Source organism: Elgaria multicarinata, chromosome 3 (assembly GCF_023053635.1).
Source record: "Elgaria multicarinata webbii isolate HBS135686 ecotype San Diego chromosome 3, rElgMul1.1.pri, whole genome shotgun sequence".
NCBI lineage: Eukaryota > Metazoa > Chordata > Lepidosauria > Squamata > Anguidae > Elgaria > Elgaria multicarinata.
This window is the reverse complement of record NC_086173.1, coordinates 174,393,281-174,406,315: the sequence shown is the minus strand read 5'-3', so window position 1 is coordinate 174,406,315 and position 13,035 is coordinate 174,393,281. Positions and strand designations below refer to the sequence as shown.

At 42.7% G+C, this 13,035-nt stretch overlaps 1 protein-coding gene across 1 annotated transcript in view; it reads right to left on the bottom strand.

Moving 5' to 3' along the window:
* Positions 1 to 12,820, bottom strand: part of LOC134395823 (vomeronasal type-2 receptor 26-like) — a 37,793-nt gene extending 24,973 nt beyond the window's left edge. The window contains exons 1-5 of the mRNA XM_063121981.1: positions 12,782 to 12,820; positions 10,302 to 10,541; positions 5,990 to 6,253; positions 2,015 to 2,139; positions 1,086 to 1,195 (exon numbers count right to left, since the gene is read on the bottom strand). Of these exons, the coding sequence (XP_062978051.1) occupies positions 1,086 to 1,195; positions 2,015 to 2,139; positions 5,990 to 6,253; positions 10,302 to 10,541; positions 12,782 to 12,820 (778 nt within the window). The remainder of the gene's footprint in view (positions 1 to 1,085; positions 1,196 to 2,014; positions 2,140 to 5,989; positions 6,254 to 10,301; positions 10,542 to 12,781) is intronic.
* Positions 12,821 to 13,035: the final 215 nt, after the last annotated feature.

The window sequence follows — 13,035 nt, the reverse complement described above, 5'->3', positions numbered from 1 at the left end:
GCGTTGTGATTTTCTGTCCATATCATAAACAAACAAAACAAAAGAAAAAAGTTTGACAAGATGAATTATAAAAGCAATGTTAATTTCTAATAACAGTTGTGTACAAAATTATGCCAGGTGTGGAGTACGTGGACAGGTAGACATTTTTACTAGATGATACATAATACTAGAACACAACATCACCCCATAATACATCTATGGAATTGGCTACCACAAATTGGTGTGATGACCAGCAATCCCTTTTCAGCAACTGAGAAACATTAATCATTTCTTTAAAAACTAATAATAACAGCAAACAATTGACTGAAATTAAATTATATTCCATGAGAATTTTTTTTAAAAAAAAAAAGTGAAAAAATGACAGTTTAGAAACAAATCAGTTTATCAATGGATTCAGCACATAGAAAAAAGTATTATAAAATTGTGATATCACTGTCTTTTCCCCTTTCCCTTCATTTTTCTCAAAGAACAAACCCTGAACATTTTCCTGTTCATGCACTTATTGTAGACATGATTAATAAACTCTATTTGTTAAAAAAGTTTTGATCCTTGTGGTGTTCAGAAATATTCTAAGGCACACACTCACTTAATGCCAGGTCCCAACATTCTCCTGAGTGAACAAAGAACATCTCGTTATTCATGTGCTGAAACATAAGTCTACTAAATAGTTGTATTAAACGCAGAGGATAATGAGTGTTTCTAAGGTCAGGTGGTGTTGATCCTTGCTCCATTCATTATCTGTCGCCATCCTTCAAGGTTATTTATTGAAACTCATTTTGTGACATACATTACGATATTGCAAGAAAGGAACCAAGATCAATACTTTCAAATACTTAAAAGGTTGTTCAAATCCTTAAAAGGTTGTCACACAGAGGAGGGCCAGGATCTCATCTCGATCCTCCCAGAGTGCAGGACACGGAATAACGGGCTCAAGTTAAAGGAAGCCAGACTCCAGCTGGACATCAGGAAAAGCTTCCTGACTATTCTATGATTCTATGATCAGAAATGTCTTTTTAAAAACTTTCACTGAAAATCTCTCGCTGGGCCTCCTCCTCATGGGCTGCCCTTTCCCCAGACTCACCCACCTTCCTGGGTGGAGATGGTCCCTTCCTCACAGGGAGAACAGGCGTAGCAGCAAACGGGCCTTCCTTCCTGAGCCACCTTCCTGAATCCTGGGCGACAGCTTTCCACGCACCTGGATTGGGGCAGGGGCTTAGCAAGCATAGAGATAAGGAACATCAAGGAAGATGTGTAGGACTAATTGTGTTGGAATCTTCTGTCATAAATAATGGTTTCTCTAAGACATTGGCTCAACTACGTTTAACCTTGATGGAAGTCAGGAAAAGCTGGATCCATGAAATCAAAAATAGTGTTAAAACAGAAAAGGGCAGTTTAAAAGATCAAGGTACTGGAGCAAGACCCCCAGTGAGGAAATGTTGCATGTTCAGGGCTGTTTATCTTTGAAAAAAGGTCCGTAAAAGGAGACATCATAGAGGTGTTGAAAATAATTCATGGTTTCAGGAAAGTGGACAGGGGGACTTCCTCTGGGATCTCCAGACAAGGTAGGAACAGCATGTGACTGAAAATCCTGGACAGTCAATGTTTGTTTATTTATTTATTTATTTATTTATTTATTTATTTATTTATTACATTTATTACATTTCTATACGTCCCAATAGCCGGAGCTCTCTGGGCGGTTCACAAAAAATGTTGACAGAATTAGTCTAGTTGGATCCAAGGTCAGTATCTGGGAGCAGCCCAAGATGGAACAAGGGTCTGTAGGAGGCACCTTCCTGGGTTTCTATGAATGTACCAAGCTCACTTCAAAGCTGTTCCCATGCAGAGCACATGACAGCTAGCTGGGGGGGGGGGTCAATGTAATGAGACAAAATAAATGGTTTCCCCCACCTGGTTGAGCCATGTGGGCCACACAGTGGCAGCCTGGTCAATGGTGAACTTGATGTCAGCAGATGCCCGTCTTTGCATACTCCCAAATTTGAGTCTAAGCACTGACTTATTTGGAAGCACCATCCAGTTGACCATGTCAAAGTTGACCACCAGCTCTCCATTCTTGTCCAAATATATTCCATCTATGATGGAAGTATTGTAAAACTGGGGGTTTCTCAGGAAAGGGTGAACCTAGGATGACAGAGGAAACACCGGCATTTCGTGAATAGGAACACACATTAGACATCTCATTGCATCCCATTTCAGACTCGAATCTCCATTCATCCAGGACTCAAATGTCTATGTGTGCCTTACTGGCATTCACAAGGTACCTGCTTAACTTCCTGAATCATCTCTCTCTCTCTCTCTCTCTCTCTCTCTCTCTCTGATTTATGAATTGGAGAAGCTAAAACTCAGCCTCTATTTTTCCTCTTGTATTAAGCATAAACATTAGACACAAACTTCTCTTTGCATCCTAGGGAGAAATCTGATAGCTGGGGTGGGAAAAGTCACACAGCCCACTTCCTAGGGTACATTTGGGGCACCATTAGAAGGCAACATATAGGCAGTTATACACTACATGGGGCAATTCTATACATGGGGCAATTCTATACATGGCTTCTCAGAATTAAGCTCCATTAAAATCAATGAGAGTTCTTCCAAAGCAAGTGACTATGCACACTTAACCAGGAGTAAGTTCCATTGGATTTAATGGAGTGTCTGAAGGTTGTGATGAAAAAAACTCCCTGACTGTTAGAGCAGTATGACAATGGAACCAATTATCTAGGGAGGTCGTGGGTTCTTCCACACTAGAGGCCTTCAAGAGCTGGACAGCCATCTGCCAGGTACGCTTTAAGGTGGATTTCTGCATTGAGGTCTTGATGGCCTTATAGGCTTCTTCTAACTCTACAATTCTATACATGGGGCAATTCTATACATGGCTTCTCAGAATTAAGCTCCATTAAAATCAATGAGAGTTCTTCCAAAGCAAGTGACTATGCACACTTAACCAGGAGTAAGTTCCATTGGATTTAATGGAGTGTCTGAAGGTTGTGATGAAAAAAACTCCCTGACTGTTAGAGCAGTATGACAATGGAACCAATTATCTAGGGAGGTCGTGGGTTCTTCCACACTAGAGGCCTTCAAGAGCTGGACAGCCATCTGCCAGGTACGCTTTAAGGTGGATTCCTGCATTGAGGTCTTGATGGCCTTATAGGCTTCTTCTAACTCTACTATTCTATGATTCTTCTTAGAAGCTCACCCTCATGCCAGTGTATTTGTTGAATAGCCTTTTTAGCCCTGAGTTGGAAACCTGCTACTTGAAATCTGTCCTTTTTAAGGAGTTTAGACTAGAAGTCTAAGAAATATTATTTCTTTTGAAGCTATTAAAATCTAAGGATCTTTAACAATGCTCTTTTACAGAAATGTTTTATGTTATTCTATACACAATATAACTTGTTATGGTGTTATAAATATACTTGTAATAAAAATGATAAATGGATTTCCCCCCTGTACTAATTCTTGTTAATATAAAACTTTAGATTTGTGAACCGCCCAGGGAGCTTTGGCTATTGGACGGTATAAACATGCAATAAATAAATAAACCCACAGAACAATCCCAGGCATGCGCTTTTTTATATGTATTTAATCTCCTATAGGTGGTACTGATCTATAGACAGATAGCTTAAAAATAGTCCCTCATCAGTAAACGAATATAAGAAGAGCCGTGATGCTGGATCAGACCAAGGGTCCATCCAGTCCAGCACTCAGTTCACACTGTGGCTAACCAGCCATCATCCAGGGATGAACAAGCAGGCCATAGTGCAACAGCACCCTCCCACCCATGTTCCCCAGCAACTGGTGCACACAGGCTTTAGCCTCAAATACTGGAGATAGCACACAAGCATCAGGGCTCATAGCCATGGATAGCCTTTGCATCCAGGAACTTATCCAACCCCCTTTTAAAGCCATCCAGATTGGGGGCCGTCACCACATCCTGTGGTAATGAGTTCTATAATTTAAGTATGCACTATGTGAAGTACTTCCTTTCATTTATCCTGGATCTCCCATCAATAAGTTTCATGGGATGACTCCAGGTCCTAAGATTATGGGAAAGGGAAAAAAGTCTCTTTCTTCATCTAGAAACACCATGCATAATTTTGTACACCTCTATCATGTCTCCCCTCAGCCTCCTTTTTTCCAAGTTGAATAATCCCATTTGTTGCAACCTTCCCTCGTAGGGGAGATGCTCCAAGCACTTGAATATTTTAATTGCCCTTTTTTGCACTTTTTCCAGCTCTATAATTTCCTTTTTTAGGTGTGGTGACCAGAACTGTATACAGTATCCTAAGTGTGGTCACATCATCGATTTGTATAAGGGCAGTACGACACTGGCCGTTTTATTCTCAATTCCTTTTCTTAGAATGCCTAACATGGAGTTTGCCTTCTTTACAGCGGCCGCACACCGGGTGGACCTTTTCATGGAGCTGTCCACCACAACCCCAAGATCTCTTTCTTATTGGGTCACCGCCAGCTCAGATCTCATCAGGTTATACTTGAAGTTGTGTTTTTTTGCCCCAACTTGCATCACGTTACACTTGCTTACGTTGAACCAAATTTGACATTTGGACGCCCACTCTCCCAGCTTAGAGAGATGTTGATGGAATTCCTCACAATCCCCTTCTGTTTTAACATCCTTAAATAATTTGGTGTCATCAGCAAACTTCGCCACTTCACTGCTCACTCTTAATTCCAGATCCTTTATGAACAACTTGAAAAGAATTGGTCGCAATATTAATCCCTGTGGGACCCCACTATTTATTTCCAACTATCGGGAGAATTGACCATTTATTCCTACTCTCAGCTTTCTGTTCTTTAACCAGTTACTGATCCATAAGAGGACCTCTCCTCTTATACTACTACTACTACTATTACTACTACTACTACTACTACTACAAATAATAATAATAATAATAATAATAATAATAATAATAATAATAATTTTATTTGTTACCCTCCTCTCCATCCGGATCGAGGCGGGGTACAACACAAATGCAAATGCCATAAAATACATATAATTAAAACATTCAAAACTAATACATCATTAAAAGCAGCACATTATTAAAAGGCATCTTAACATTCAACTGGGTAGGCCAGCTGGTAGAAATCAGTCTTTATAGCTTTCTTAAATCCAGAAGACTGATAAGTTGACGAATCTCTCTCGGCAGGTCATTCCATAATCTGAGAGCGGCAGAGGAAAAGGTCTGCTAAGTTTGATCAAGAGGCAATAAGGCTCAAACAAAATAGAGGGCCAATGAAGACAGAGAGGAGCTGAGCCAGTGCTGGTGGCTATGAAATTATGGTCTGTGAACTACGAGTGTTCAGAGAAGGGCAACCAGGATGATCAGGGGTCTGGAAACAAAGCCCTATGAAGAGAGACTGAAAGAACTGGGCATGTTTAGCCTGGAGAAGAGAAGATTGAGGGGAGACATGACAGTACTCTTCAAATGCTTAAAAGGTTTTCACACAGAGGAGGGCCAGGATCTCTTCTCGATCCTCCCAGAGTGCAGGACACGGAATAATGGGCTCAAGTTAAAGGAAGTCAGATTCCAGCTGGACATCAGGAAAAACTTCCTGACTGTTAGAGCAGTATGACAATGGAACCAGTTACCTAGGGAGGTTGTGGGCTCTCCCACACTAGAGGCCTTCAAGAGGCAGCTGGACAACCACCTGTCAGGGATGCTTTAGGGTGGATTCCTGCATTAAGCAGGGGGTTGGACTCGATGGCCTTGTAGATCCCTTCCAACTCTATTATTCTATGATTCTATGATTCTGAGTCCAATATATGGGGGCAATGTAAGAGGCAAAACCAGGGATTAAGACACAAAGTTTCTCCACTGGGTTTGCTCCATTAATATTCAACATTTTACCTCACTACTACATTACACATTTTTTCACAGTCTAATTCTATGACAGCTGTTTTGGAACTGTACGATTGGATTGTCTTGTTCAGCAGGGATATCTGTGATGGGAAAGGGAATACCTGCCATGGCTGTAGCCTCTGAAGGTCCAGCCTGTCTCCATGCTCCACCACCCTCCTCTTGGACCTGGATGAAAGAGCGGCATCTAAGGCATGGGCCACAGCCTGGATGGAGTTGTAGATGTTATAGCTGTCTAGAGACAGGATTCCCTCCACGTCCTCCTGGGAGAGATCCTCCAACTTCTCTTTCTCTGTGCATCTTGTCCTACCTTTCACAGACCAGGCATCCTTTGAATAGGAACATTTAAATGCGTTCTCCCCAAAGTGCTGGGCAGAAGAAGAAGAGAGAAAAATATCACCATGTTTTGTCCACTTTTTTGGTGGTATAAGGAAAGAAAATATGCCATGAATGGGAGGGGAATGTATTCTGCCATGTGTGAACATTATGGTGATGTCCCACACAGCTGTTATGATCCAGACATTCCCTGCAATGTGTTTTATACGGAAATGAATGTATTGTTGTATCAACCTTATTCCCATGAAGTTGGAATTATACTCAACATCAGAAACAAAAACGTTGACAAGTCCCATCTTAAGAAACAAAGTTGGATGGATCTGTGTTCCAGGTGAAAAATGTTTGGGGACCATTTCCCTAAAAACAACACAAACACCATTCCTGATGAGCTCAAGGGTCAAGGTCCTCATGAATCTTTCTCCATTGTCGGTGTCTGAAGCAACAAGACCAACCAACGTCCATCTGAAATGCAGGAGCAGTCGGGCAATCCCTTGGTATTGGGTCTTTTCTTCGGGGAACATCGGATACAAAAAGGGGAACTGAGCTTTGTTGTTCAGATCGAGAGAAATAAACGCGTAACTGACCTGGGAAGGAATGGAAGAGATGAATGTTCTATTGTTTCAAATCAAAGATCAAATATTTGATAACCCAAAATTATTACTAATAATTGGAGAGATATTGGTCATGGTGATGGAGGAAGGTCTCCCATCTGTTGCAAGGAGGATTTTTTGCTTGGGACAATGCTTCCCTTCTCCTCCTACTCATGCATGGCACCTCCTCTGCTCCATTATGGCAGCCATTCAGTAGCCACTGATACAAAGGGGGTTCAGATTAGGGTAGTGCTCCATGGACACTCACCAATGCCTAATCATAGAATGATAGAATCATAGAATAGAGTTGGAAGGGGCCTAAAAGGCCATCGAGTCCAACCCCCTGCTCAATGCAGGAATCCACCCTAAAGCATCCCTGACAGAAGCTTGTCCAGCAGCCTCTTGAAGGCTTCTAGTGTGGGAGAGACCACAACCTCCCTAGGTCACTGGTTCCATTGTTGTACTGCTCTAACAGTCAGGAAGTTTTTCCTGATGTCCAGCTGGAATCTGGCTTCCTTTAACTTGAGACCGTTATTCCATGTCCTGCACTCTGGGAGGATCGAGAAGAGATCCTGGCCCTCCTCTGTGTGACAACCTTTGAAGTATTTGAAGAGTGCTATCATGTCTCCCCTCAATCTTCTCTTCTCCAGGCTAAACATGCCCAGTTCTTTCAGTCTCTCTTCATAGGGCTTTGTTTCCAGACCCCTGATCATCCTGGTTGCCCTCCTCTGAAGAGTGTCTTAAGATTTCGTTAAGACCTGTAGTCATCATTTATCCAATAGCAACTGCATGTTTAAGAAAGCAACTGTCTAAGATTTACTGTTGTTTGTTAAATATAGCAACTGCATGTTGTCCTCATCATACTTATTACAAATTAAAAATTAGCAACTGCTTGCTATCAATTGGAAATATATATTATTTAGCCATTATTATGTCTTAAGATTCTATTAAGGCCTGTAGAGTAAGCAACTGTCTATTAATGATCTACTATTGTTTATTAAATATAGCAACTGCATGTTAAACTTTATTTTATTATATTATAACTTTATTACATCATGAATGCAATAGCAGCCTCCAACTCGTATTCCCCAGGAACTGGTATTAAAAGTTATACTGCCTCTGATATTGGAGGTAAGATACTGCCATCATGACTAATCACCATTTATCCTACCTGAATGTCTAACCCCCTCTCAAAGCCGTCCAAGTTGATAAGCGTGTTTTCAGAACGAGTTTCAGAATTTACCAATAGTTGGATTACTGCAGTATGTTGTTCACGGGGCTGCCATTGAAAACAGCTCAGAAACTTCAGTTAGTTCAAAAAAGTGCTCCAAAGTTACTAAGTCGACCAGTCGATACATTCCTATGGCACCAGTCTGCCATCAGCTGCAATTCAAAGTACTGGTGTCGACCTTTAAAGCCTTAAATGGAGTGGGATCAGAGAATCTAAAAGAAGACCTCCTCCTATGTATACCTTGGGTTGATATACCAGCTGCGCCCCTTCCTAGAGTCGGAAGACCTAAAAATGGTCATGCACTTGCTGGTAACTTCAAGGCTCGACTTCTGCAATACGCTCTACATAGGGCTACCTTTGTGCCTAGTCCGGAAACTTCAACTACCCTATTTCTTCGATTCCAAAACACACTTTTCCCCCATATAAACATCTCTAAAAATGGGGTGCGTCTTAGAATCGCCCGTGTGTCTTAGGGTTTTTTTTTTCCTGTTGGTGGTACTGAAATTAGTGTACATCTTACAATCGATGGCGTCTTACAATCGAAGAAATATGGTAGTTCAAAATAGGGCAGCCAGGCTGGTCACTGGTACACCTAGGGGTGACTACATTATACCAGTTTTAAAATCTCTTCACTGGCTGCCAATTAGTTTCCGGGTGAAGTATAAAGTCTTGGTTATTACCTTTAAAGCCCTACATGGTTTGGGTCCATGTGGGGCTACCTGTGGGATCACCTTCTCCTGCACACTCAGGTCCTCCGGGAAGAAGCTACTTCAGTCAGTCAAAGTTAGGCTGATGGGTATTACCTAGAGGACCTTCTCTTCTGCTGCTCCCAGACTGTGGAACGGCCTGCCAGAGGAGACTCGTCAACGTGACAGTGTATTAGCATTCAAGAAAGCTATAAAGACTAATCTCTTCCGGCAGGCCTGTCCAGGGGAATTTTAGGATGTTTTTGGGATGCTTTTAGGATGTTTTAACCATGTATATTATGTTTTATTTCAGTTTTATGTACTTTATATTTTAAAGTTGTCCCCCGCCTCAATCAAAATGGAGAGTCGGGTCAGAATTATTATTATTATTATTATTATTATTATTATTATTATTATTATTATTATTATTCTCTCCTCAGCAGCCTCCCAGTGAAGGACCCTAGATGGGTGGCTAGGAGACGGTGTCTTCTTAGTTGTGGCATCCCGCTTATGGAACACCCTTCCCAAAGAGGTTCACCTGTTCCCTACACTGGTACACTTTTTGGGCCTGCAAAGACCTTCTTTTGTCCCAGGCATTTTGGAGTCCTACTTCTCTATTTGTATGGCTGTAGTATTATTCCTGGCCATTGTTTTTCTTTGCATTGCACAGTATTCTTTAAAATATTTGCATTGAATTTTATATTTCCATCTGTTTATACTGCATTTCAGTCTCTTATCTCTTCGTAATCCACCCAGAGAACAATGGTGATTGGGCAGGTTAAAAGTATGTTCATTAATTAAATACATAAGAACCTCCATGTCCTGCTTTGTGGGTCCCTGGCCGACGGCTGGTTGGCCCCTGTGTGAGCAGAGTGCTGGACTGGATGGACCCTGGGTCTGATCCAGCATCAGGGCTCTTCTTAGGTACCATGTCCTGCTTGTTCTTACGTACTCCACTGCTTATTTGCCCTGTAAACTTCCCTGTCCATCCCTGCAATCTGAAACAACTCACTAAGAAGTAACTCCTATTGAATGATAGAACTTGCTTCTGAGAAAACCTTCCCAGGATTACCCAGCACAGGTTATCTACGGTCACAACAGGGGATGACCCGTTAATCCTCAAATAGCACCTCACACAAATCACTTTGCAACACTCTGAAAACTAGGGTGACCCTATGAAAAGGAGGACAGGGCTCCTGTATCTTTAATAGTTGCATAGAAAAGGGAATTTCAGCAGGTGTCATCCTATACATGGAAAACCTGATGAAATTCCGTCTTCATCACAGCAGTTAAAGCTGTAGGAGCTATACTAGAGTGACCACATTTAAAAGAGGAAAGGGCACATGCAGCTTTAACTGTGTGATGAAGAGGAAATTTCCCCAGATTCCCCATATATACAAAGGAGACCTGCTGAAATTCCCTTTTCAATACAACTGTTAAAGATACAGGAGCCCTGTCCTCCTTTTCATATGGTCACCCTATGAAAACCCATGCCTCAACATCCATTGTCTATATTTACAGGTCTCTAGAAGCATTGCAAATGGGAAATGACCCACCCCACCTCTAGGTCTACCTGCGGGATTTTGTAGAGGCCCAACATGGTTGAAATTTGGATGGAGATGTCAGTGTCAGACCCTTCAAGTACAGCCAACGGGTGATTCTGTCTTCCGCAGTAGTAGTTGGGAACATTCGCCTGTCCAGTAGAGAGCAGGCTGAATAAGGCATCTAAAGTCATTGTCGCATCGAAATAGGTGTCATGGATGTTGTAGCCCAGGGAGATGTTGGGTAAGAGCCTGGGATTCTGGTTGATCTCCTGAATGGCGAACAGGAAGGACAGGATGTTCCAATACTTTTTGGTTATTTCACTGTAAAAATGCATATTATAGAAATTATACTAATTTCCCTGCAAAAATATGCATCAGTTTCAATCAAGTTTTATTTATGCTCGTAGCCCTCCTTGCATGCTGTTATTCTTGGTAGATAGGCAGGTAACAAGTCATATCATGTAGATAAATAAATATATAAACTGAGATGTTTGTTCTGTATATTACCGTATTTCTTCGATTGTAAGACGCCATCGAATCTAAGGCGCACACTAATATCAGTGCCACCAACAGGGAAAAAAAGCTTTGATTCGAAGAAAAAATAAATTTCTTAGAATATCTTAGAATTTCTTAGAAAGAGCTGGGTTTTGGGGCCACTAGGCTGGGAGAGGCTTAGGGGTAAGCCAAAAACAGGCGCTTACCCTCCCAGCTCCTCCTCCCGGCTCGCGGCTGCTGCAGGAACTTCCTCTTTTGGCTGCCTGGCTGCACGTGGAGGAGAGAGACGAATGGAGCTGGAGCTGCCGCGTGAGAGCAGCTTCGGTGAAGCAGAACAGGTTTTTCCGTGGGCGTGAGGGGTTCCAGGCGGGACGCGCGCTTCCCAGCGCGGCGGCTGGAGGGGGGACCCGGTGCTTGGGGGGGGTGAGCCTCCTGACTCTTGGAGCCTCTTGTGTCGTCCCGGCGCGGCTGACGAGGGCCGGAGCTGCACGGGGCGCTCTGTAGGCTCCAATCAGCCAGCAAAGCAATTTTACCGTATTTCTTTGATTCTAAGGCGCCATCGAATCTAAGGCACACCCAATTTTTAGAGCTGTTACTTTAGGGAAAAAAGTGTGTCTTAGAATCGAAGAAATACGGTAAAATCTAATTGTCTTATAATAAAATCTTATAATAAAATCGAATTGTCTTACAATAACTGAGTTGACTTAACTGCGGCACGTGAAATTTCAAGGATTTGTGATGGGTCTTATCACGTGGAGCCAATCCTACCACCACTGAAGGAGGCAGGGAGGGAAGGTGGAATTATGGATTCTCCCCTATCCCTATTCTTTCTCAGTATAGCAGCCCTCCAGCATCAGCAAGGAAGGGTCACTTAGAATCATAGAATCATAGAATAGCAGTGTTGGAACAGGCCTCTAAGGCCATCGAGTCCAACCCCCTGCTCAATGTAGGAATCCACACTAAAGCATCCCTGACAGATGGTTGTCCAGCGGACTCTTGAAGGCCTCTAGTGTGGGAGAGCCCACAACCTCCCTAGGTCACTGGTTCCATTGTCGTACTGCTCTAACAGTCAGGACGTTTTTCCTGATGTCCAGCTGGAATCTGGCTTCCTTTAACTTGAGCCCATTATTGTATCATATGCTACTCCACTCTCAAAAGGAACCTGGTCAACTGTGGAACATGAAATAGCAGGCTGTGCACAGGATGGGGCTTTACTCTCAATGCAACCCCAAAGTCTGCCCCCAACGACGTCACACAAAAATGCTATTTGCCTTAAACAGGTGCCAGATAATGGGAAATGTCCCTGGTCAATAAATGATAATCTGAAATAGAAAGAGAATGAATTAAAAGTGATGTCCTTCAAAACATAAGGACTTTACCTGAAAAGAAGGCTCATAGGTGGAGGACTCAAGAAAAGTGTTCGAGATGAAAAAAATGGAGTTGTTGCAGAGATGACTCCACTAATGAGGTGGTCTCCTGGCTTGTAAAAATTATATGGTTCAATTTTATGCCTTTTCAAATTCAAGGGGCATTTGGCCTTCAGCAGCATCCCACAGGTTGCCTGAGGGAGTAGCAGCAGCAAGAGCAGAACCACTTTGGCTACTCCTGGTCCAGCCTCCATCCTAGAGATGGCTGCTCATTCCAACTCCCTGTCCAACTAATCAGAAGACGCCAAAGCCCACTTACAATGCTGAGGCTTCCGTGGCTTTCCCGACACAGATGGAGCCCAGCCAGCCACAGCTTCACATCTGAAGAGGACGATAGCATGTAAACCTCACACTTGCACCGTCCTCCTCACCTGCCCTAACCCCCTCCCCAAACTCTCAGTGTCACAGGAGGCATTTATACACCAGTGTTTTTGCACCTGGGTGCAAGACATGACCTCGTGCTGCCCTTGAATCTGTTGTTTATCTCAAAAACAATGTTCACAGCGGAGGGAGATCTCTTGAGGTTCCACAAGAATAATAACAGTAAACTACATGATGGTGATAATGATAAGGGGGAGGAAAATCACCTCTGCAATATCCTGAATTCTCTTTGTGACTTCATGCATGGTTGGGGGAAATGAATGTGGAAATCCCCACGTGTGGCTCCTGACCCTGACATGGATTACTGATGAGGCCATTGAGCTTGGCTTGACTTTCATGAAAACCCATATTCACAAGGGCCATGATCAGGATGCAAGGGGGTTGGACTCGATGGCCTTGTAGGTCCCTTCCAACTCTGCTATTCTATGAGTCTATGATTCTATGATATCGTTTTAGGAGA